The sequence below is a fragment of the Ranitomeya imitator genome, chromosome 2 (genome assembly GCF_032444005.1).
Source record: "Ranitomeya imitator isolate aRanImi1 chromosome 2, aRanImi1.pri, whole genome shotgun sequence".
NCBI classification, from domain to species: Eukaryota; Metazoa; Chordata; class Amphibia; order Anura; family Dendrobatidae; genus Ranitomeya; species Ranitomeya imitator.
The window spans coordinates 22859563-22887474 of NC_091283.1; the positions used below are offsets into that span (position 1 = coordinate 22859563).

The following is a 27912-nucleotide window of genomic DNA, read 5'->3' on the forward strand; positions in this document are numbered from 1 at the left end:
GGTCATAGTACTGCTGCCTGCCTAAGGTCATAGTACCACATGTTGGGACAGACATGACGCCGCAGCTGTTGAGTTCAGGCGTTTTTTTGTATCTGAGGAGTCACGATTTATTACGTATCAATTGCGCTGAATATTCAGAAAGTTCAGAATAATAAAATGGACAAAGCAAAAGGCGGAAATACATAAACTACACAGTAAATGTCCGTCCTACGGGACCGCGGAGCCGTGCGGCGTCCTCATCAATGCACAGAACACCTGAAGTTCCCGGTTGCTCCTCACGAGGGTCTCGGCATCTTCCGGCTCGTTATCCAACATTAAATAATTATCTCCATTCCCATCATCCCCCGTGAGCGTCCATTACAGGCAATGATTGACAGACGAGGGCGTCCAGCGGGAGGCTCCGGGCCGGATGTCTCTGAATGAGCTGGGACAAGTGTCAGTCGTCTGTACATTCCCGGCTGCGGTGATGAGATGTGACGGCACGGAGAAGTTGTAGCCGTAGAAGCCATAGGGCGGGTGCAAGGAGCAGTTTAGGGTTTCCCGGGCGAGAGGGAAAATGTTCCCAGATGTGGGAATCCCGTACAACATGGGGCTGGTGGCGGCCGCTCCGGGGACGCTGTGACCCTTGAACGTTTCCAGTTTGTTGTGTCTGGAGATGCCAAACGTAGACAAGAAAGGAACGTCCACCATGAGAGGAGAAAGTATGTGCCCCCCCGGGGATGCGGGCTTATCCAGCAGAGACCGGGGTCTTAGGATGCCGCTGGGGCAGATCTTGTAGCAGAACGGGGCGCTTATGTGGTGGAGATAGGTCTCCGAGCAGTGAAGACTCCCGGCGGGCAGGTGAAACGTAGGAGGGGAACAAGATGGAGACAGAAGAGGGGATGGAGCGCCCCCACTGGGCGTGAGCGGAGACGAACCGGAGCTTCCTCCTGTGCACGAGAGAACAATCATCAGGAGTAATAATCATCATCATAAGTCATCAATAATCATCAGACATCGCCATAGTATTCAGCACCAATCATTACTGGTCACTGTAGGAACGATCATCGATAAAATCATTACATGAACACAGTTTTTAACCCCGAAAACAACACTCGTGGCCTCTGCTGATTGTGCTGTCTACATCATGAGAGCTATTGACTTCCGTGATTGTCTGCAGTGGTCATGGGCGCTATAGTCATGGTGCCACCAATGCAATGAAGACCAGAGCTGCGGTGGAGAGCCGGGGCAGGGGAATAAAGCGGATTATATTTCCGTAATCATATTTAGAGCCAGCCGACGGAGTTAAAAACTTTATTTATGGAAGACCCCTTCATCTGTGGCATCAAACTCAGATTTCTTGCTCCTCAACAGACGTCAGAACGGCCTCGGTGGTCCTCCGACTACTTCTACTACAAAACTGGCAAAACAAAAAATGCAACATGTGGCGATTCCCGATCCGCGTCCTCGAACAGACCGATGTGACGAATGAATGAGAAACTATCGACACTGCCGCCCCGGAGGGAAAAGATGCCGGGAACGAGGGGAAATAATCATTCTCATCAATTGTCATTAGTGATCAATAACATCGTTAATTAAGGGAAGAATGAACACAAAAAAATGAATACGTAGGGCCCCATACATACACATGTACCGTCATACGGTGCCCACACTGTACATATTATATATATACACAATATATAACTATATAGTGCCCAATAATAGCCGCGCACAATGTCTACACAACACTGTCACCTAATAATCATTACTGCCATCCATTGCCTTCACAGTACGAGTAATACCGTCACATAATAACTAAATAATAATAATTGTAAAATGCTTGTAAAAAAAAAAGAGCTACTTCGCAGTTTACCTTTTGGCTTTCAAGAATGGAAGAAAGTGGACATGTTGTTGCCATGGTAACCAGCCACCCGTGCAGTGTCAGAGTGGTCGGTTACCTAGGTAAGGGGCAGGTGTCACAGTCAGTCTGTATGTATTAGAGGCGGTATGTGTCGCTCTGAAGTTGCCCGGATCACTGGAGCAGTGCGGAGCAGGGGCCCGATCATGTGTCCGGTCCGGTCTGTCAATCCTCAGGAGCGCACGGTCGCCGGCATCCAAGAGGCAGAGGAGCTGCTGCACACGGATGATACAGCCCTGGTCTATTAGGCCTCAATCCGTGTTTTATGGACGTGTTCTATACGTGATTTCTACAGACACAGCGTGTACCCATTACAGTCTATGTTCACATGTCCGTGCTTTTCTGCGGAACGTGTGTCCGTGCAAAAATTACAGAGATGTGCCCCTTATTTTACCAACTTCAAAGATGAAAAGTGCCAATATGTGTCTATAAGGATATGCAGATCACTGACAGCCCACGGACGGCATCAGTGTACCATCCAAGCGCTGTCCGTGATTAACCCTGCGATGTACAGGAGAAGCTGGCAGATATTATCCATAGAGGAAAAATCACTGAAAATGATGGTAAAAACTGACACACAGAGCACAGACAACTCAGATCCAAAACACAGAGGACCCTCAGATCCAAAACACAGAGGACCCTCAGATCCAAAACACAGAGGACCCTGAGATCCAAAACACAGAGGACCCTCAGATCCAAAACACAGAGGACCCTCAGATCCAAAACACAGAGGACCCCCAGATCCAAAACACAGAGGACCCCCAGATCCAAAACGCAGAGGACTCTCAGATCCAAAACACAGAGGACCCTGAGATCCAAAACACAGAGGACCCTCAGATCCAAAACACAGAGGACCCTCAGATCCAAAACACAGAGGACCCTCAGATCCAAAACACAGAGGACCCCCAGATCCAAAACGCAGAGGACTCTCAGATCCAAAACACAGAGGACCCTCAGATCCAAAACACAGAGGACCCTCAGATCCAAAACACAGAGGACCCCCAGATCCAAAACACAGAGGACCCTCAGAACCAAAACACAGAGGACGCTCAGATCCAAAACACAGAGGACCCTCAGATCCAAAACACAGAGGACGCTCAGATCCAAAACACAGAGGACCCTCAGATCAAAAACAGAGGACCCTCAGATCAAAAACACAGAGGACCCTCAGATCCAAATCACAGAGGACCCTCAGATCCAAAACACAGAGGACACTCAGATCCAAAACACAGAGGACACTCAGATCCAAAACACAGAGGACCCTGAGATCCAAAACACAGAGGACCCTCAGATCCAAAACACAGAGGACCCCCAGATCCAAAACACAGAGGACCCTCAGATCCAAAACACAGAGGACCCTGAGATCCAAAACACAGAGGACCCTCAGATTCAAAACACAGAGGACCCCCAGATCCAAAACGCAGAGGACCCTCAGATCCAAAACGCAGAGGACCTTCAGATCCAAAAACGCAGAGGCCCCTGAGATCCAAAACACAGAGGACCCTCAGATCCAAAACGCAGAGGACCCTCAGATCCAAAACACAGAGGACCCTCAGATCAAAAACAGAGGACCCTCAGATCAAAAACACAGAGGACCCTCAGATCCAAATCACAGAGGACCCTCAGATCCAAAACACAGAGGACACTCAGATCCAAAACACAGAGGACACTCAGATCCAAAACACAGAGGACCCTCAGATCCAAAACACAGAGGACCCTCAGACCCAAAACACAGAGGACCCTCAGATCCAAAACACAGAAGACCCTGAGATCCAAAACGCAGAGGACCCTCAGATCCAAAACGCAGAGGACCTTCAGATCCAAAAACGCAGAGGCCCCTGAGATCCAAAACACAGAGGACCCTCAGATCCAAAACGCAGAGGACCCTCAGATCCAAAACACAGAGGACCCTCAGATCAAAAACACAGAGGACCCTCAGATCAAAAACACAGAGGACCCTCAGACCCAAAACACAGAGGACCCTCAGATCCAAAACACAGAGGACCCTCAGATCCAAAACACAGAGGACCCTCAGATCAAAAACAGAGGACCCTCAGATCAAAAACACAGAGGACCCTCAGATCCAAATCACAGAGGACCCTCAGATCCAAAACACAGAGGACACTCAGATCCAAAACACAGAGGACACTCAGATCCAAAACACAGAGGACCCTCAGATCCAAAACACAGAGGACCCTCAGACCCAAAACACAGAGGACCCTCAGATCCAAAACACAGAAGACCCTGAGATCCAAAACACAGAGGACCCTCAGATCCAAAACACAGAGGACACTCAGATCCAAAACACAGAGGACACTCAGATCCAAAACACAGAGGACCCTCAGATCCAAAACACAGAGGACACTCAGATTCAAAACACAGAAGACCCTGAGATCCAAAACACAGAGGACCCTCAGATCCAAAACACAGACGACCCCCAGATCCAAAACACAGAGGACCCTCAGATCCAAAACGCAGAGGACCCTCAGATCCAAAACGCAGAGGACCCTCAGATCCAAAACACAGAAGACCCTGAGATCCAAAACACAGAGGACTCTCAGATCCAAAACGCAGAGGACCCTCAGATCCAAAACACAGAAGACCCTGAGATCCAAAACACAGAGGACTCTCAGATCCAAAACGCAGAGGACCCTCAGATCCAAAACGCAGAGGACCTTCAGATCCAAAAACGCAGAGGACCCTCAGATCCAAAACGCAGAGGACACTCAGATCCAAAACACAGAGGACACTCAGATCCAAAACACAGAGGACACTCAGATCCAAAACACAGAGGACCCTCAGATCCAAAACACAGAGGACCCTCAGATCCAAAACACAGAGGACCCTCAGATTCAAAACACAGAAGACCCTGAGATCCAAAACACAGAGGACCCTCAGATCCAAAACACAGAGGACCCCCAGATCCAAAACACAGAGGACCCTCAGATCCAAAACGCAGAGGACCCTCAGATCCAAAACACAGAGGACCCCCAGATCCAAAACGCAGAGGACCCTCAGATCCAAAACACAGAGGACCCTGAGATCCAAAACACAGAGGACCCTCAGATTCAAAACACAGAGGACCCCCAGATCCAAAACGCAGAGGACCCTCAGATCCAAAACGCAGAGGACCTTCAGATCCAAAAACGCAGAGGCCCCTGAGATCCAAAACACAGAGGACCCTCAGATCCAAAACGCAGAGGACCCTCAGATCCAAAACACAGAGGACCCTCAGATCAAAAACACAGAGGACCCTCAGATCAAAAACACAGAGGACCCTCAGACCCAAAACACAGAGGACCCTCAGATCCAAAACACAGAGGACCCTCAGATCCAAAACACAGAGGACCCTCAGACCCAAAACACAGAGGACCCTCAGATCCAAAACACAGAGGACCCTCAGATCCAAAACACAGAGGACACTCAGATCCAAAACACAGAGGACCCTCAGATCCAAAACGCAGAGGACCTTCAGATCCAAAAACGCAGAGGACCCTCAGATCCAAAACACAGAGGACACTCAGATCCAAAACACAGAGGACACTCAGATCCAAAACACAGAGGACCCTCAGATCCAAAACACAGAGGACACTCAGATTCAAAACACAGAAGACCCTGAGATCCAAAACACAGAGGACCCTCAGATCCAAAACACAGAGGACCCCCAGATCCAAAACACAGAGGACCCTCAGATCCAAAACGCAGAGGACCCTCAGATCCAAAACACAGAGGACCCCCAGATCCAAAACGCAGAGGACCCTCAGATCCAAAACACAGAGGACCCTGAGATCCAAAACACAGAGGACCCTCAGATTCAAAACACAGAGGACCCCCAGATCCAAAACGCAGAGGACCCTCAGATCCAAAACGCAGAGGACCTTCAGATCCAAAAACGCAGAGGCCCCTGAGATCCAAAACACAGAGGACCCTCAGATCCAAAACGCAGAGGACCCTCAGATCCAAAACACAGAGGACCCTCAGATCAAAAACACAGAGGACCCTCAGATCAAAAACACAGAGGACCCTCAGATCAAAAACACAGAGGACCCTCAGACCCAAAACACAGAGGACCCTCAGATCCAAAACACAGAGGACCCTCAGATCCAAAACACAGAGGACCCTCAGACCCAAAACACAGAGGACCCTCAGATCCAAAACACAGAGGACCCTCAGATCCAAAACACAGAGGACACTCAGATCCAAAACACAGAGGACACTCAGATCCAAAACACAGAGGACACTCAGATCCAAAACACAGAAGACCCTGAGATCCAAAACACAGAGGACACTCAGATCCAAAACACAGAGGACCCCCAGATCCAAAACACAGAGGACCCTCAGATCCAAAACGCAGAGGACCCTCAGATCCAAAACGCAGAGGACCCTCAGATCCAAAACACAGAGGACCCTCAGATCCAAAACGCAGAGGACCCTCAGATCCAAAACACAGAGGACCCTCAGATCCAAAACATTGAGGACCCTCAGATTCAAAGAGGACCCTCAGATCCAAAACACCAAGGACTCTCAGATCCAGAACGCAGAGGACCCTCAGATCCAAAACGCAGAGGACCCTCAGATCCAAAACACAGAGGACTCTCAGATCCAGAACGCAGAGGACCCTCAGATTCAAAACGCAGAGGACCCTCAGATCCAAAACACCAAGACCCTCAGATCCACAACGCAGAGGACCCTCAGATCCACAACGCAGAGGACCCTCAGATTCAAAATGCAGAGGACCCTCAGATCCAAAACACTGAGGACCCTCAGATCCAAAACACCAAGACCCTCAGATCCAAAACGCAGAGCACCCTTCAGATCCAAAACGCAGGGGACCCTCAGATCCAAAACGCAGAGGACACTCAGATTCAAAACGCAGAGGACCCCTCAGATCCAAATCGCAGAGGATCCTCAGATCCAAAACGCAGAGGACCCTCAGATCAAAAACACAGAGGACCCTCAGACCCAAAACGCAGAGGACCCTCAGATTCAAAACGCAGAGGACCCCTCATATCCAAAACGCAGAGGATCCTCATATCCAAAACGCAGAGGACCGCTCAGATCCAAATCGCAGAGGATCCTCAGATCCAAAATACCAAGGACCCTCAGATCCAAAATACCAAGGACCCTCAGATCCAAAACGCAGAGGACCCTCAGATCCAAAACGCAGAGGACCCCTCAGATCCAAATCACAGAGGACCCTCAGATCCAAAACACCAAGACCCTCAGATCCAAAACGCAGAGGACCCTCAGATCCAAAACGCAGAGACCCTCAGATCCACAACGCAGAGGACCCTCAGATCCAAAACACAGAGGACCCTCAGATCCAAAACGCAGAGGACCCCTCAGATCCAAAACGCAGAGGACCCTCAGATCCAAAACACAGAGGACCCTCAGATCCAAAACACAGAGGACCCTGAGATCCAAAACGCAGAGGATCCTCAGATCCAAAACATCAAAGACCCTCAGATCCAAAACACAGAGGACCCTGAGATCCAAAACGCAGAGGATCCTCAGATCCAAAACATCAAAGACCCTCAGATCCAAAACACTGAGGAGCCTCAAATCCAAAACACCCAGGACCCTTGGAGCATTTTTTGCATATGTAAATAAACACAGACATGTGAATGAGTTCTGACAATTGTATCCAGTCTGCACAGTAAACTCTCCCAGCTGCACAGAATTGTCTCCTATTGTTACAAAGTGTCAGTATGGAAGCCTCAGCACTGTCGGCACTGACACATTGTGTCCAGTTCCCAGCTGCGCACAGGGTCGTTCTGCGCAGGGTTCGCACAGGGTCGCTCTGCGCAGGGTTCGCACAGGGTCGCTCTGCGCAGGGATCGCACAGGGTCGCTCTGCGCAGGGTTCGCACAGGGTCGCTCTGCGCAGGGTTCGCACAGGGTCGCTCTGCGCAGGGTTCGCACAGGGTCGCTCTGCGCAGGGTTCGCACAGGGTCGCTCTGCGCAGGGTTCGCACAGGGTCGCTCTGCGCAGGGTTCGCACAGGGTCGTTCTGCGCAGGGTTCGCACAGGGTCGCTCTGCGCAGGGTTCGCACAGGGTCGCTCTGCGCAGGGATCGCACAGGGTCGCTCTGCGCAGGGTTCGCTCTGTTCTTCACATTCTGTTCATGCAGAATGTAGCATCTGAATTATTATTGCATTTGAGCCTTTTCTTTGTCTAGTTTTTTCTAAGTCATTGGCGTTTTTCATTTGTGTTTTATTCTTCTTTTAATTTGAGCCTTTTTTAAAGTCTATATTATGTGTTCACTGGATCCAGATGCTTCGGATGATCTATGATTTGTGACTTTTTAAAAAGTGGCAACATTTTTGTGCAATTGTGCTCCAGTCCTTTGGAGAGATTTTATGGATATTTACGTTTTTATGTAAGATTTGCAACATTTTAGGGGAACATGCGACTGTTTAGGCAAAAAGTTGCAAATATTTTTATACACAAAAATAAAGAGCATTTTTTTCTTTTCAAAAAACTCTTGAGCCTCCTCCACCATTTTAAAGAATTTGGCATAAAAGTCGAAAATGAATCAAGACAAAAACGAAATAAGTAAATAAAAGTAACTTAAAAAAAAAAAAGAAACACAAATAATAAATTAGGGTCAAAGTTTGTTTTTGGGTTTGCGATGGTGCGGGTGCAGGTTTCATTATGGGCGACAACCCCTGTATAGCAACTTACACTACAGTGAATGGATACAGAGCAGATTTATAGCAAGTGATGTCTGACAACTCCCTGAACAGCGGCCGTAATACAGATTCCATGTTCCCCAAATCACCGACACCTCATAATGTAACGTGCAACCGAGCAAGAGATCCGCGAGTAACTGCAAAGCCTCTTACCAGCTGGGTCTGCCCCGAAGGCCTTAAAGTCTAAGGAAAGAGAAGATCTCCAGGGGTAGTGCTCAAGAAGACCATCCAGAACGCCCCTAAAACACAAAAGTCTCATGATCAGCCCACGTCTTGGAAGATGAAGGCAGCAAAAAAGATTAAAAGATATATTCCTACACGTAGGGGCAGTATTATAGTAGTTATATTCTTGTACATAGGAGCAGTATTATAGTAGTTATATTCTTGTACATAGTGGCAGTATTATAGTAGTTATATTCTTGTACATAGGGGCAGTATTATAGTAGTTATATTCTTGTACATAGGGGCAGTATTATAGTAGTTATATTATTGTACATAGGAGCAGTATTATAGTAGTTATATTCTTGTACATAGGGGCAATATTATAGTAGTTATATTCTTGTACATAAGAGCAGTATTATAGTAGTTATATTCTTGTACATAGGAGCAGTATTATAGTAGTTATATTCTTGTATATAGGAGCAGTATTATAGTAGTTATATTCTTGTATATAGGAGCAGTATTATAGTAGTTATATTCTTGTACATAGGGGCAGTATTATAGTAGTTATATTCTTGTACATAGGGGACAGTATTATAGTAGTTATATTCTTGTACATAGGGGCAATATTATAGTAGTTATATTCTTGTACATAGGAGCAGTATTATAGTAGTTATATTCTTGTACATAGGAGCAGTATTATAGTAGTTATATTCTTGTACATAGGAGCAGTATTATAGTAGTTATATTCTTGCACAGAGGGACAGTATTATAGTAGTTATATTGTTGTACATAGGAGCAGTATTATAGTAGTTATATTCTTGTACATAGGAGCAGTATTATAGTAGTTATATTCTTGTATATAGGAGCAGTATTATAGTAGTTATATTCTTGTACATAGGAGCAGTATTATAGTAGTTATATTCTTGTACATAGGAGCAGTATTATAGTAGTTATATTCTTGTACATAGGGGCAGTATTATAGTAGTTATATTCTTGTACATAGAGGCAGTATTATAGTAGTTATATTCTTGTATATAGGAGCAGTATTATAGTAGTTATATTTTTGTACATAGGGGCAATATTATAGCAGTTATATTCTTATACATAGGGGCGGTATTATAGTAGTTATATGCTTGTACATAGGAGCAGTATTATAGTAGTTATATTCTTGTACATAGGAGCAGTATTATAGTAGTTATATTCTTGTACATAGGGGCAGTATTATAGTAGTTATATTCTTGTATATAGGGAGCAGTATTATAGTAGTTATATTCTTGTACATAGGGGCAGTATTATAGTAGTTATATTCCTGTACATAGGGGCAGTATTATAGTAGTTATATTCTTGTACATAGGGGCAGTATTATAGTAGTTATTACCTGTTCCTTCCTGGGTCTCTAAAGCCTTTTGCAAATGGATTTCTGTCAATTTTCAACTTTGTTATCTATGGAGAAAATGATTCTTCATGAAGCAGTAATATGGACATACGATTGTAGAATCTGATCTGCTGATTTGGGATTGATGTATGTGGTACAGGGTATTTTTTAGCTTTCTATTTTCTAGGCTATTTTCTTGGAATTGTTGTGCTCTATAACCCTATAGACTATTCCCCGCTGCCCATATGACACGACGGCGCCCCCACCTGCTGGTTCTGATACGCTGTCACCGTGGTGAATTCTGTTTCTTTGAATGAAAACGTCTTCACCCCGTCTGCTGGTAACGAATGAATCTGAGACAGGTCAAAGCGTGAGTCCTGGACTATGACGTGGACCCGGGGCTTGTACTTGTGCATCGACTGCAGGATGATCTGCAAACAAAAAAGAAGAATTACCAGTCAGCAGCGCACGGCCGCCATTGTTATCCGTCTTGTAGATGACTCCGCTGTTTCCCTGCAAAATCAAGTGACTGTACAGAGGGCCGGCAGAATAATGGCAGCGGAAAAAGGACCCCACAATCTACCGGCGCCACACACAGGTGTTTGTACATAAAGTGACGTGCGGAGGCTTCAGACCCTGCACTTTACTATATCAGAGGCGCAGAGCTCAGGACTTTAAATCCCCCCCAGATTACAAGACCCCAGACATAACCCCCTGCACCCCAAGGATTACAAGACCCCAGACATAACCCCCTGCACCACAAAGATTACAAGACCCCAGACATAACCCCCTGCACCACAAAGATTACAAGACCCCAGACATAACCCCCTGCACCCCAAAGATTACAAGGCCCCAGACATATCCCCCTGTACCCCAAAGATTACAAGACATCAGACATAATCCCCTGCACCCCAACGATTACATGACCCCATACATAACCCCCTGTACCCTAAAGATTACAAGACCCCATACATAACCCCCTGTACCCCAAAGATTACAAGACCCCAGACATAACGCCCTGCACCCCAAAGATTACAAGACCCCAGACATAACCCCCTGCACCCCAAAGAGTACAAGACCCCAGACATAACCCCCATTCCACAGATCATGAGACCTGCGACATAACCCCCCTCACCCCAAATATCATGTCCGCAGATGTGACGCCCCGCAGATCACAAGACCCCGGACATAACCCCGCACCGCACCCCATAGATCGCGAAACCCAAGACATAATCCCCTGCACACTACAGATCACAAGGCCCCAGATATGATCCCCGCACGCCAAAGATCATGAGACCCCAGACATAACCCCACACCCACAGATCACGTGACTTTACATGAAGCTTATTGTGCACCTAACAATGTGCAGGGATGGCGTCAGACACCTATGAAACCTATGTTTTTGGGGGTCTCTTGATGCTGGTGACATTGATGTTGCTGTGATGTGCGAGTGTCGTGCTGGACGGGGTCACACTGGGCATCCAGTGACCGGAGTAATGTGCTGTGACCAATGACACATCTGTTGCTGCCAAATGGTGGAATTTCAGGACTGTGGAGCACAGGGCAAAGAAGATGAATGCGGCCCCCACACGTCACTGGGGGTCATATACAGACACATAGGTATAAGGGGTTTATGTGACCGTACGGTGTACATACAAACCCAACACCAAAAAAGATTGGATGCTGTGGAAAATGTAAAGAGAACAAGAACTAACTATCTGGAAATCTCTTATCAACATATTTCATTCACACAGAACAGATCACAAAGTGAACGGTGGACATTTTTCCATCTTATCTGATTATATGAACTTATTTAGAAATTCATGAAAGTGACAGCTCAATAAAGTTGGGCCAAGGATAATAATAGACTGGAAAAAGGCAGAAGAGGCAGAGTCTCCCAGGAGCAAAGATGGTCGGAGATCACCGATCTGCATCTAACAATGATGGAACAAATTGAAAAAAATATTCCTTAACATAAAACTACTACGACTTTGAATTTCCTCCATCTACAGCACATAATATCATCAGAAGATTCAGAGATTATGGAGAGAGCCATGTGCACAAGTGACAAGGACGACGGTCACTATTGGAGGCTCGGGATCTCCAGACAATCAGATCTCACTGTGATCACAGGTCGCCGTACAATCCACAAATGTAAGTGAAATATCTATCATGTAAAGAATCCGCAAATCTACATAATCCAGAAATGCTGCCGTCTTCTCTGGGAGGAAGTGCATTTATAATGTATGGAGGCAAAATGGAAAACTGTTCTGTGGTGAAAATGTGAAATTCTTTATGAGAACCTCGGATGTCATAGCCTGCGGACGCAGTAAGAGAGGAACAATCCAGCTTGTTATAGAGGCGAGGGACCATCCATCTTCTTATTGAGGAGGGACCATCCAGTTTGTTATTGAGGAGAGTAAACATCCAGCTTGTTATCGAGGAGACGGACCATCCAGCTCGTTATTAAGGAGAGGGACAATCCAACTCATTGTCGAGAAAAGGAACTATCCAGCTAGTTATCGAGGAGAGGGACCATCCAGCTTGTTATTGGGGCGGGACCATCCAGTTTGTTATTAAGGAAAGGGACAATCCAGCTCATTGTCGAGAAAAGGAACTATCCAGATCGTTATCGAGGAGAGGGACCATCCAGCTTATTATTGAGGAGAGGGACCATCCAGCTTGTTATCGAGGAGAGAAACCATCCAGCTTGTTATCCAGGAGAGGGACCATCCAGCTTATCGAGGAGAGGGACCATCCAGCTTGCTATCGAGGAGAGGGACCATCTAGCTTGTTATCGAGGAAAGGGACCATCCAGCTAGTTATGGAGAAGAGTTACCAACAAGTTCATTATCAAGGAGAGGAACCACCCAGCTCATTATTGAGGAGAGTTACCATCCAGCTTGTTATTGAGGAGAGAAACTGTCGAGCTCATTATTGAGGAAACCATTCAGCTTATCAGCACACAGTTCTGCATCTCTTATGTATGGTGGGCATTAGTGCCTATGTCCCTGGCAGCGCACACATGAGAGGCGCCATCAATGCTGAACATTATATAGAGGTGATAGAACAACATCTGCTCAATCCAGACAATATCTATTCCAGAGAAGACCTTGTATATGTCAGCAGGACAATGGTAAACCACATCCATCATAGCAGCATGGCTCCGCAGAGGAATCTGAGTGATCATCCGGCCGCTGCAGTCAGGACCTTCCGCCAATAGAAAAGTTTAGCCCATTATGAAACGAAAAATTCAGCAAAGACCCTGAACTGAGGAGCAACAAGACCCCGACATCAGACAAGAAAGGGACAACGTTCCTCCCACAAAACTCCAGCGATTGTCTCCTCACTTGCCCTACGTTTACGGACTGTTGTAAGAAGAAGAGGGGACACTGCACAATGGGGGACACGGCCGGGCACAATGGTGGACACAAAATATCCAACCTTCACTTTATGATCTGTTTTATGTGATAGAATATGGCGATAAGACGTGACGTAATTGAAGCTTGTGGATCCCAATGCAAATTCTCCAACAGAACCCCTAACCATCAAGGGTAGGGAAAAGTTTGGGTCTTTTAATATAGACCAGAAGGACTGTTTGGGCCCCTTAGGCTCCAGGGTCCAAGTGTGACTGCAGCCCCTGCACCCATTATAGTTATACCCCTGGTTAAAAGAAATTTCTAAATCATTGCATCATCAGTGTGACATCATCAGTGTGACATCATCAGTGTGACATCATCAGTCATCTATCAAGTCATCTCACAGTGACCAGTAGTGACCTGTAGTGACAAATGGTGACCAATAGTGACCAGTGGTGACCAGTAGTGACAGTGACTGGTGATGACCAGTAGTGACCAGTAGTGACCAGTGGTGACCAGTAGTGACAAGTAGTGACAGTGACTGGTGATGACCAGTAGTGACCAGTGGTGAGCAGTAGTGACAAGTAGTGACAGTGACTGGTGGTGACCAGTGGTGATCAGTAGTGACCAGTGGTGACCAGTAGTGACAACAAGTAGTGACAGTGACCAGTAGAGACCAGTGGTGACCAGTAGTGACCAGTAGTGACAGTGACTGGTGGTGACCAGTAGTGACCAGTAGTGACCAGTGGTGACAAGTAGTGAAGTGACTGGTGGTGACCAGTAGTGACCAGAGGTGACCAGTAGTGACCAGTAGTGACAGTGACTGGTGGTGACCAGTGGTGACCAGTAGTGACGGTGACCAGTAGTGACCAGTGGTGACCAGTAGTGACAGTGACTGGTGGTGACCAGTAGTGACCAGTAGTGACAGTGACTGGTGGTGACCAGTAGTGACCAGTAGTGACAGTGACTGGTGGTGACCAGTAGTGACCAGTAGTGACAGTGACTGGTGGTGACCAGTAGTGACCAGTAGTGACAGTGACTGGTGGTGACCAGTAGTGACCAGTAGTGACAGTGACTGGTGGTGACCAGTGGTGACCCGTGGTGACCAGTAGTGACAGTGACTGGTGGTGACCAGTAGTGACAGTGACTGGTGGTGACCAGTGGTGACCAGTAGTGACAGTGACTGGTGGTGACCAGTAGTGACCAGTAGTGACAGTGACTGGTGGTGACCAGTGGTGACCAGTAGTGACAGTGACTGGTGGTGACCAGTAGTGACCAGTAGTGACAGTGACTGGTGGTGACCAGTGGTGACCCGTGGTGACCAGTAGTGGCGGTGACCAGTAGTGACGGTGACCAGTAGTGACCAGTGGTGACCTGCCATCTCAGCCCGATGATGTACTTCTACTCCATATTGCACCTGTTGTCTTTAGACGCCGTCCCTCCACCAGTCACACAATTACTTGTTGGCCTTTTGCCTGACTTCTGTCAGATTATATCTGGAGCTGCATTAATAAATCAGATGTTTTCTGCCACATATGAGGAGAGTGACTGCGGGGTCACAGAAGAGGGGCTCGTCTCCCCTGGTTCGGAAGCCGACACTCGGTATTCCGGCTGCTGGAGGTCGGGTCTTTGCTGGAATAAATGGAACCAGGGAATCTCAGAAAACCGATCCCATTATAAATCATTAATCATCACTATTAATTGTCATTTTTACAAGGCACAATCCAGTCATAATTCTCCGCAGATAATTATTGGAAATAGCGTTCCAGCGAGGTTTCCTCTATTTGTAACTTTATGTTTGCAGAATAATCGTTAAGAGCAATGATTCCATCTCTATCATTATCGAAACAATTTACTTACATGAAAAATGTGATGGATTAATAGATACAGTGTCGGACTGGGGTGCCAAGGGCCACCAGTAACATTGACTTTGGGGGGCCCACTTTTCACCTGCATACAAATATTACACTGCCCCTGTTCACAAATGTACCTATATCTACAGTATATATGATAATGAACTGGGTAGTTTGGTTAATAAATGATGAGATGCGGATTTTTTCTTACAGAGTGAATCAAGCGAATTATGCCAAGTACTGACCATACAATGGGGTTGGGGGCCCAGATGTGCACAGGGGCCCACCAGGGGATTGCCCTGTTCCTCTATGGGCCAGTCCGAGCCTGGCTAGATAGATAGATAGATAGATAGATAGATAATAGATAGATAATAGATAGATAATAGATAGATAGATAGATAGATAGATAGATAGATAATAGATAGATAGATAGATAGAAATAAATAGATAGATAGATAGAAATAGATAGCTAGATAGAAATAGATAGATAGAAATAGATAGATAGATAGATAGATAGATAGATAGATAGATAGATAGAAATAGATAGATATAAATAGATAGAAATAGATAGATAGATAGAAATAGATAGATAGATATAGATAGAAATAGATAGATAGATAGAAATAGATAGATAGATAGATAGAAATAGATAGATAGAAATAGATAGATATAGATAGAAATAGATAGATAGATAGAGATAGATAGATAGATAATAGATAGATAGAAATAGATAGATAGATAGAAATAGATAGATAGATATAGATAGAAATAGATAGATAGATAGATAGAAATAGATAGATAGATAGAAATAGATAGAAATAGATAGATAGATAGATAGAAATAGATAGATAGATAGAAATAGATAGATAGATATAGATAGAAATAGATAGATAGATAGATAGATAGATAGATAGATAGATAGATAGATAGATAGATAGATAGATATAAATAGATAGATAGATAGATAGATAGATAATAGATAAACATGCAGAGATCTGGAAGGTAAGTCCCGCGGCTCCACACCTACATGTCCTTTGTCGTCCATCTCGTTGTTGGTGAGTTTGACGCGGTCGAAGCTGATGATCTGTCTCATCCAGGTCTCTCCGGAGCAGGGAGAGTCGGGGTGCACGTAAAGTCGGGGGGAAATGCAGGAATGATCCGTGTTTCCAGCCACCATCCACTGTGAGCTGTGATAGACGTATCTGTAGAGACAGGGAGGACAGGGCTGATCCGCGGGGGCGGGGCTAACATATGAGCTGAGGACTGATTGGATGCTCTTGGCAACAATGACATTTTTATAGTTAAACAATTCCGATGAATGAGACCTAATGAGCGACGTCCTGTACAAACCGCACAGGGAGAGAGGCCGGATGTCGCGGCCCACCCTACACACAGAGCTGCTCACACATAATAGCGTTCATACCTGTAGCGCTTGGAGTCGACGGGAACCACGTCCAGAGCGATATAATACTGCTTAGCGGGGTCCAGACCCTTCACTTTGATTCGCACAGAAGGAAACATCCGCCTATAATGAGGAAAGTATATAAGGGAGAACACAGACCAAAACCAGGAGCAAAAACATCACCTGTACATAAATATACACTATAGGGAGAAAAGTATGTGCCCCCCACATCCACCTCCGGGGGCTTCTCTGTCCTCATCTACATCCATAGACATTAATATGGAGAAAGTATGTGCCCCCCACATCCACCTCCGGGGGCTTCACTGTCCTCATCTACATCCATAGACATTAATATGGAGATAGTATGTGCCCCCCCACATCCACCTCCGGGGGCTTCTCTCCTCATCTACATCCATAGACATTAATATGGAGAAAGTATGTGCCCCCCACATCCTCCTCCGGGGGCTTCTCTGTCCTCATCCACATCCAAAGACATTAATATGGAGAAAAGAATGTGCCCCCCACATCCACCTCCGGGGGCTTCTCTGTCCTCATCTACATCCATAGACATTAATATGGAGAAAGTATGTGCCCCCCACATCCTCCTCCGGGGGCTTCTCTGTCCTCATCTACATCCATAGACATTAATATGGAGAAAGTATGTGCCCCCCACATCCTCCTCCGGGGGCTTCTCTGTCCTCATCTACATCCATAGACATTAATATGGAGAAAGTATGTGCCCCCCACATCCTCCTCCGGGGGCTTCTCTGTCCTCATCTACATCCATAGACATTAATATGGAGAAAGTAAATGTCCCCCACATCCTCCTCCGGGGGCTTCTCTGTCCTCATCTACATCCATAGACATTAATATGGAGAAAGTATGTGCCCCCCACATCCTCCTCCGGGGGCTTCTCTGTCCTCATCTACATCCATATACATTAATATGGAGAAAGTATGTGCCCCCCACATCCACCTCCGGGGGCTTCTCTGTCCTCATCTACATCCATAGACATTAATATGGAGAAAGTATGTGCCCCCCACATCCACCTCCGGGGGCTTCTCTGTCCTCATCTACATCCATAGATATTAATATGGAGAAAGTATGTGCCCCCCACATCCTCCTCCGGGGGCTTCTCTGTCCTCATCTACATCCATAGACGTTAATATGGAGAAAGTATGTGCCCCCCACATCCACCTCCGGGGGCTTCACTGTCCTCATCTACATCCATAGACATTAATATGGAGACAGTATGTGCCCCCCACATCCACCTCCGGGGGCTTCTCTCCTCATCTACATCCATAGACATTAATATGGAGAAAGTATGTGCCCCCCACATCCACCTCCGGGGGCTTCTCTGTCCTCATCTACATCCATAGACATTAATATGGAGACAGTATGTGCCCCCCACATCCTCCTCCGGGGGCTTCTCTGTCCTCATCTACATCCATAGACATTAATATGGAGAAAGTATGTGCCCCCCACATCCACCTCCGGGGGCTTCTCTCCTCATCTACATCCATAGACATTAATATGGAGAAAGTATGTGCCCCCCACATCCACCTCCGGGGGCTTCTCTGTCCTCATCTACATCCATAGACATTAATATGGAGACAGTATGTGCCCCCCACATCCTCCTCCGGGGGCTTCTCTGTCCTCATCTACATCTATAGACATTAATATGGAGACAGTATGTGCCCCCCACATCCTCCTCCGGGGGCTTCTCTGTCCTCATCTACATCCATAGACATTAATATGGAGACAGTATGTGCCCCCCACATCCTCCTCCGGGGGCTTCTCTGTCTTCATCCATAGACATTGATATGGAGACAGTATGTGCCCCCCACATCCACCTCCGGGGGCTTCTCTGTCCTCATCTACATCCATAGACATTAATATGGAGAAAGTATGTGCCCCCCACATCCACCTCCGGGGGCTTCTCTCTCCTCATCTACATCCATAGACATTAATATGGAGAAAGTATGTGCCCCCCACATCCACCTCCGGGGGCTTCTCTGTCCTCATCTACATCCATAGACATTAATATGGAGAAAGTATGTGCCCCCCACATCCACCTCCGGGGGCTTCTCTCTCCTCATCTACATCCATAGACATTAATATGGAGAAAGTATGTGCCCCCCACATCCTCCTCCGGGGGCTTCTCTGTCCTCATCCACATCCAAAGACATTAATATGGAGAAAGTATGTGCCCCCCACATCCACCTCCGGGGGCTTCTCTGTCCTCATCTACATCCATAGACATTAATATGGAGACAGTATGTGCCCCCCACATCCACCTCCGGGGGCTTCTCTGTCCTCATCTACATCCATAGACATTAATATAAAGTATGTGCCCCCCACATCCACCTCCGGGGGCTTCTCTGTCCTCATCTACATCCATAGACATTAATATGGAGAAAGTATGTGCCCCCCACATCCACCTCCGGGGGCTTCTCTGTCCTCATCTACATCCATAGACATTAATATGGAGGAAAGTATGTGCCCCCCACATCCTCCTCCGGGGGCTTCTCTGTCCTCATCTACATCCATAGACATTAATATAGAGAAAGTATGTGCCCCCCACATCCTCCTCCGGGGGCTTCTCTGTCCTCATCTACATCCATAGACATTAATATAGAGAAAGTATGTGCCCCCCACATCCACCTCCGGGGGCTTCTCTGTCCTCATCTACATCCATAGACATTAATATGGAGAAAGTATGTGCCCCCCCACATCCTCCTCCGGGGGCTTCTCTGTCCTCATCTACATCCATAGACATTAATATAGAGAAAGTATGTGCCCCCCACATCCTCCTCCGGGGGCTTCTCTGTCCTCATCTACATCCATAGACATTAATATGGAGAAAGTATGTGCCCCCCACATCCTCCTCCGGGGGCTTCTCTGTCCTCATCTACATCCATAGACATTAATATGGAGAAAGTATGTGCCCCCACATCCTCCTCCGGGGGCTTCTCTGTCCTCATCTACATCCATAGACATTAATATGGAGAAAGTATGTGCCCCCCTCATCCACCTCCGGGGGCTTCTCTGTCCTCATCTACATCCATATACATTAATATGGAGAAAGTATGTGCCCCCCACATCCACCTCCGGGGGCTTCTCTGTCCTCATCTACATCCATAGATATTAATATGGAGAAAGTATGTGCCCCCCACATCCACCTCCGGGGGCTTCTCTGTCCTCATCTACATCCATAGATATTAATATGGAGAAAGTATGTGCCCCCCACATCCACCTCTGGGGGCTTCTCTGTCCTCATCTACATCCATAGACATTAATATGGAGACAGTATGTGCCCCCCACATCCACCTCCGGGGGCTTCTCTCCTCATCTACATCCATAGACATTAATATGGAGAAAGTATGTGCCCCCCACATCCTCCTCCGGGGGCTTCTCTGTCCTCATCTATAGACATTAATATGGAGACAGTATGTGCCCCCCACATCCTCCTCCGGGGGCTTCTCTGTCTTCATCCATAGACATTAATATGGAGACAGTATGTGCCCCCCACATCCACCTCCGGGGGCTTCTCTGTCCTCATCTACATCCATAGACATTAATATAAAGTATGTGCCCCCCACATCCACCTCCTGATGTTGGGGCGGTCCGGGCTCACAATCTCCGGTCTAGTACCGTAGGCCGCACAGTAGGATTTGGGGGACGTGATCCTTTGCCGTCCTTGTCGCTTCCTCACCTCCCGGCTTTGGTGATGATCATCTCGGTCCCGATCTGGTGGAATCTCCTCCACAGATCTCCTCCCTGGAGCTCCACCTGGACTTCACTGTCTTCGCTCGTCGCTGGGTCTGGAGTCGGAGTCGCTGCGGATTTGGGTCTTTTCTCTGCTGGGATAAGAGCAGTATAGAGGGGCGACCGTTAGGGGGGCTTACAGGGGTCATCAGAGGAGAAGCTGCAATGCAGCATGATATCCTGCAGACTCCCAGTTCTCAGCAATGTCACATTATGTCCCAGTGTCATTAATATAACGTCCTTCTTGTTAGACCAGGTTCACACCAGAGTAAAAAAAAATTGTCACAGTTTCGTCCAGAAAACTCCAAGGATTTTGTTCACACTTGTCATCTGATTCTGATCCGTTTTTACCGCAGCAGCTGTCAATCACTGTCAGTGTCTTATGTTACAGGACTGCAATGTAGCCATAAAAGAGCCGTAGACCTGAAATGGGAGGCGCATGCGAGTTTTGTAACAAACTAGTGCATGCTGCCATTTTTTTTTTTTCATTATTTTTAATTTTTTTTGTGTGATTTTTTTTTTGTTTCACATGCAGATTTGGTCAGTGAAAAAAAAAAATCGCTCTTCTGCACGGCCCCATTGAGTTACATTATTCTGAAAATGCGCAGATTGTCCACATCTCGCATTATGCAAAGGGTGACAGACGCAGAATAAACTGACTTGCTGGGACTTTCAGTTCCTGTAGCAGATTTTATTCTGTAGCACACGCTCTATGTCCAAAAAAAAAAAAAAAAAAGCTGAAAAGCACAAAATACTGATGACAAAAAAACCCAATGTGTGCGCAGGAGACGTCTGAAATCTCATAGGATTTGCCGGTACTGAAAAACGTAGCTGAAAATTTGCATTAAAAAAAAAAAAAAAAACGCATAAAAAAAAGACTTAAAAAAAAAGTGTGAACTCAGCCTAATTGTGGCATCAGATTATTTTCTGACACCCATAGACTTGAATGGGGGGGTCCCATCGGATTTTCGGAACGAAATGATGTACACTGACATTTTTAGCCAGTGGAATAAATGTGTTCATCGGCTCGGCCCCACTGAATAACACTGGTCCGGGTGCGATCCGATTTTTACGCCCTGATATCCAGCAATATTTCCCGATCAGATCGGCAGCATTTACACTAAACTCAGTATTACTGGATATTATCACACACTCATTACATAATATCATGGGACAATGCACCAGTGACATTATACAGATATTATCATCTGATATGGACGTTATAATCACCATACAGTAATGTGGGACAATATAATGCAAAACCGGCTAAATAAGATTAAAATAGATAAATCTCCGGGTCCGGATGGCATACACCCACGAGTACTAAGGGAACTAAGTAATGTAATAGATAAACCATTATTTCTTATTTTTAGGGACTCTATAGCGACAGGATCTGTTCCGCAGGACTGGCGCATAGCAAATGTGGTGCCAATATTCAAAAAGGGCTCTAAAAGTGAACCTGGAAATTATAGGCCAGTAAGTCTAACCTCTATTGTTGGTAAAATATTTGAAGGGTTTCTGAGGGATGTTATTCTGGATTATCTCAATGAGAATAACTGTTTAACTCCATATCAGCATGGGTTTATGAGAAATCGCTCCTGTCAAACCAATCTAATCAGTTTTTATGAAGAGGTAAGCTATAGACTGGACCACGGTGAGTCATTGGACGTGGTATATCTCGATTTTTCCAAAGCGTTTGATACCGTGCCGCACAAGAGGTTGGTACACAAAATGAGAATGCTTGGTCTGGGGGAAAATGTGTGTAAATGGGTTAGTAACTGGCTTAGTGATAGAAAGCAGAGGGTGGTTATAAATGGCATAGTCTCTAACTGGGTCGCTGTGACCAGTGGGGTACCGCAGGGGTCAGTATTGGGACCTGTTCTCTTCAACATATTCATTAATGATCTGGTAGAAGGTTTACACAGTAAAATATCGATATTTGCAGATGATACAAAACTATGTAAAGCAGTTAATACAAGAGAAGATAGTATTCTGCTACAGATGGATCTGGATAAGTTGGAAACTTGGGCTGAAAGGTGGCAGATGAGGTTTAACAATGATAAATGTAAGGTTATACACATGGGAAGAGGGAATCAATATCACCATTACACACTGAACGGGAAACCACTGGGTAAATCTGACAGGGAGAAGGACTTGGGGATCCTAGTTAATGATAAACTTACCTGGAGCAGCCAGTGCCAGGCAGCAGCTGCCAAGGCAAACAGGATCATGGGGTGCATTAAAAGAGGTCTGGATACACATGATGAGAGCATTATACTGCCTCTGTACAAATCCCTAGTTAGACCGCACATGGAGTACTGTGTCCAGTTTTGGGCACCGGTGCTCAGGAAGGATATAATGGAACTAGAGAGAGTACAAAGGAGGGCAACAAAATTAATAAAGGGGATGGGAGAACTACAATACCCAGATAGATTAGCGAAATTAGGATTATTTAGTCTAGAAAAAAGACGACTGAGGGGCGATCTAATAACCATGTATAAGTATATAAGGGGACAATACAAATATCTCGCTGAGGATCTGTTTATACCAAGGAAGGTGACGGGCACAAGGGGGCATTCTTTGCGTCTGGAGGAGAGAAGGTTTTTCCACCAACATAGAAGAGGATTCTTTACTGTTAGGGCAGTGAGAATCTGGAATTGCTTGCCTGAGGAGGTGGTGATGGCGAACTCAGTCGAGGGGTTCAAGAGAGGCCTGGATGTCTTCCTGGAGCAGAACAATATTGTATCATACAATTATTAGGTTCTGTAGAAGGACGTAGATCTGGGGATTTATTATGATGGAATATAGGCTGAACTGGATGGACAAATGTCTTTTTTTCGGCCTTACTAACTATGTTACTATGTAATGCACCGATACCGTTATATAGCGTTATCTACCAGTAAGGATATTATTACACACTATATATCATTATGTGACAAAACATAATGCATCAATGTCATTATATAATATTATCTAGTAATAGAGACATCATCGGAATCATTATAACGGGACAATATAATACTCCAGTGACTATTTATTGTACTATGTAATAATAAAGCTCCAATATTTATTCATAAGATTTCTTTCGGTTTCGCTACAATGTAACCACTTGGTATATAATATATTAGCAGGAGGCTTATTATTATCTAATATTTTAGGACATAGTAATATCCTAAGTGTCTTCTAGTATATTCCGGCTCATACAGTATTACGGCATATTATAACTCACAAGCTTCACTATATAATATGTTAGTGTAATATAACATCACATTATTGTATTACACCTTCATGGTTACAGTATTGGCATTTTGCAACATTGTAACATATCAGGTGCAAATATTGTGTTGTGTATACAAGTATAATAATGTTGTTCTAAAATATTATCAGTTATTACGACTACAGGACAGTATAAATCACCTGGGGGCCATGATTTAGGATTACAAGGTTTTAGATCTATGACTATATAATATATTGGGGTCATTATATGGTATTACGGAGTGACAGAGCTGCAGGATATTAGAATACTTTGCGGCCATTATATATTATTATGAGGCATTAGACTTGTCATGATGCTATAATGCACACGATTAGATGATGTCATTATGTGGCAGAATGATGTTATAACACTTCAGGATGTATTTGTGGAAATCTACATTTGCAGGATTTTACACTAGACCTGATAAAATGAAAGAAAACAAAAATTATCATATAACGTCAAGTAATGTAATAGAATAAATAAGAATTTCTACAGGAAAGGTATAAAGTGATAATAGTGCGGCAGGATGACACTTTTATTATCTAGTATTATAGGAATATAAAGGCACCAGGTGCCGTTATACGGAATCAACATGTTCTAGAATCGTAGAATGTGACCGCACTTTATATAGTAAAACTAGTGGCAGAATGATATCAATGATCAAATAATGTTCTCATATGGTTCTAGAATCTTATAATACAACATTCTGCCACCTGGTGCATTATATGCTATCATAGACTGGGGTCAATATATATGACATTATCAAGTTGTATCATTATTTGTTATTTTTCAGCATTAAGGCTACGTGCCCACGTTGCGGAATTGCCTCAGGAATTTTTGGTGCGGATTCGGCATCTCTTGGCAGAAAACGCAGGTGCGGATTTGACGCGTTTTTTTTGTGCGTATTTTGTACGGTTTTGCTGCAGATTTTGAGCAGATTTCTTGCGTTTTTTTACACCTGCGGATTTCTATAATGGAATGGGTACAAAAACGCTGCAGATCCGCAAAAAAAGAAGTGACATGCAACTTCTTTTAATCCACAGCGTTTCCGCACGGAATTTTCCGCACCATTAGCGCAGTGTTTGTTTGTTTTTTCTCATTGATTTACATTGTACTGTAAATCACTTGGGGATCTGCAGCGTTTCTGCACGGAAAAAAAAAACGCTGCGGATCCGCAGGAAATCCACAACATGTGCACATACCCCAATTTATTATTATTATTTTTTTTTAATGGCCTTCAGATCGATCTCGAGCCACGGTGACTTGGCGGATGAACGATCTGTGAGAAGATCGATCTTTATAAACATAGAATGTAATAATACAGTGAAAAAATGGTTATACGTTTATAGTATTAACTTCTATTACAATTGTAAAATTGATTAAATCGTTATCTAGTTGTAATATAAAATGACCGTGTAACACCGTGAATGTTTAGAATTATCTACATCTGTTACTGTGATACATTTTGATACACCAAGTAGGAAGTATTATTCCATTGTACTGATACCTGATGGGTTTTATGCACCAGAAATGTATCTTGTACCTGCAGTATAGAGCAATACTTGGTTGTACTTATATAATAAATCAGAATATTTATGATATATAAGAATATAATATTATCTATAATATATAAGAATATGATCTAGTTGCATCCCTATAACATATAATAACCATCATATTTGTATGTAACCCCTTCTCGTGTACAGCACCATGGAATCAATGGTGCTATATAAATAATAATAATAATAATAATAATAATAATAATAATAATAATAATAATGGAATCAATGGTGCTATATAAATAATCATAATAATAATAATAATGGAATCAATGGTGCTATATAATCATAATAATAATAATAATGGAATCAATGGTGCTATATAGATAATAATAATAATAATAATAATAATAATAATAGAATCAATGGTCTATATAAATAATAATAATAATGGAATCAATGGTGCTATATAATCATAATAATAATAATAATAATAATAATAATGGAATCAATGGTGCAATATAAATAATAATAATAATAATAGAATCAATGGTGCTATATAAATAATAATAATAATAAATAATAATAATAATAATATGTCAAGGATCTTATCCGGCTAAAGAGCAGCTGCTACAAATTCTGGTGTCAGAATCCAGAAATGATCGTGACTTATCACTGCCTCCATCCATTTCCAATGATCTGTCGTCCAAAAATAAGAAAAAACAGCAGGAAAGGAAATTTAACGGATCCCTGGGACATCTGTGTCCACATCAGGGTCGCCAACTTTCCAGGAATTCCTGGACGGTCCATGAGAATTGGGCTTTTTTATTTGCCCTGTCTGTAAAAAAAGACAAAAAAAAAAAAAAAAAATTGGGGGGAATCTGAAGAAAGATTATTTTTTACTGTAATTATCATCGTTCTCCAGTTTGCAGCTTATTTCTTCACGTGACAATTATGGGCTACGGACAGATATCAGATAACGATTTATTCTGGATTTACAATCTGTCTGTAAAAAATATTGATAAACTGTCCTGAAAAAAAAAAAAAAAAGAAGAAAAAGTCAAGTTGGCAACTTTGGTCCATGTCCTTTATCCACCGATGATAAATCCCCCAGTCCTGATGTCCTGGATCATCCGATCGGTCACACTCTGTGCCTGTCATGGAAGGATGACTTTAAACTTTAACAAAAAATATAAATCCGGATCTTTCCCAATACTTTTGCTCCTTTTCGTGTCCAAAGCATAAATATAAAGTCAATAGTAAAATATGAGGTGTGATATAAACTGGGCATTTTGTGGTCAGATATCGTTAGATTTGTTTTTTGTATTTTCGGAGCTTTTTTCCCCCAAATACAGCAATGCTCAGAGTTTATGCTTTTGATGTGTACATAGGGGAAAAAAAAGGGAAAAACACAACTATATATGAAAAAAGTCTCTTTTTTTTTTTGCATGAAAATCATTATCGCCTTTAGTGAGGCCTCAGATATCATTTTTTTGCTTGTGCTTGAATAAAAAAAAAGGAGCAATTGTCGTCCGTGTGACGCATCACAGCGTCCTCAGTGTCGCTCGGGGTCCGTATTTACCATCAGTGACTTTATAATGTAAACGTTTATAAAACAATCCTAACCTTCCACTCGTTAAGGATCATTCTATGATGTTTTGTCATTTTTATCGCATGCAAAAATAAACTGAACGATTTTTCCCAGTGTTTTTAATCAGATTTTTGCTCCGTTTTTCCTATCAGGAAATGGATTTTTCCTGTGCAAAGAAACCAAACTGTGGGCGGATTCTCTGGTTTCTCGGGCGTCACACGATGGCATCAGACGTCGCGGTGACTTCTTCACAGACCCATAGACTGGCATTGCCAAGATCGATGGACAACTTGGTCCATGAAAAACAAACAAACACAGAGGTGTGAACAGCTCCATAGACTGTTCAAAATCTGATCATGAAATGAGCCCCAAGGCCTCGTTCACACGGTCAGTATGTGGTCAGTATTTAATCAGTATTTGTAGCCAAAATCAGGAGAGGAACAATCAGGGGAAAAGGTGCTGCAGGGGCTAAAAGACCCCAATGAAGGGGAGAAACCGAATGTGGATATTGGGGCAAGTTGGAAGCAGAAATGTTCATTACAAAAAGAGAAATCTGCAGCGAAAAATCTGTGGATTTCATAACTCGGCTGCTATTTGTCTAAGGAAAAAGTTACCTAAAAAAAAAACTGCAAAAGAAAACTTTGTGCGAGGAAAAGTGACAGAGAATCAATGACCATCGGATAATGTGACTATAACGATCAGGACACAACCAATGAGGATCGTACGATAATAATTGGATCCCGTCCATGAACGATCGGATCCAGACTCTCACTGGTGTAAAAAAAAAAAAAAACATAGTCGGGACGGACTGCGGCTCCAAAACCGCACAGAGAACCGCAGAGAACGGGCCGCGGCGTCTCCTCCGTGCGCACATCTTCCCGGCTGCCTCCTCCATCATTCTCCCGGGTTTGGGGTCCCGTCCTCCCCCGTCCCCCCGGCACTAACCCGTGTCCTGGCGGTGCCCGCTCCGCTCCTCCGCGCCGTCCTCCTCCTGCGCTCTCCGCTTAGCGCCCATTAGCGCCTCCACGGAGAAGGCGTGCGCCCGGGAGCTGAGAGCCAT

At 44.5% G+C, this 27912-nt stretch overlaps 1 protein-coding gene across 2 annotated transcripts; it reads right to left on the bottom strand.

Annotated features, from left to right (window-relative positions):
* Positions 1 to 97: 97 nt before the first annotated feature.
* On the bottom strand, positions 98 to 27912 carry TBX22 (T-box transcription factor 22). 2 transcript variants are annotated; one of them, XM_069755422.1, is made up of 8 exons: positions 27798 to 27912; positions 20454 to 20598; positions 16760 to 16861; positions 16364 to 16538; positions 10391 to 10555; positions 10128 to 10192; positions 8741 to 8826; positions 98 to 929 (listed from the first exon to the last, which is right to left on the bottom strand). In XM_069755422.1, exons 1-8 carry the CDS (start codon positions 27910 to 27912, stop codon positions 358 to 360), a joined length of 1425 nt encoding a protein of 474 aa, XP_069611523.1. In that variant the 3' UTR covers positions 98 to 357. The 2 variants fall into 2 exon arrangements, with proteins under 2 accessions (XP_069611523.1, XP_069611522.1); XM_069755421.1 differs by having other exon boundaries at positions 20454 to 20601.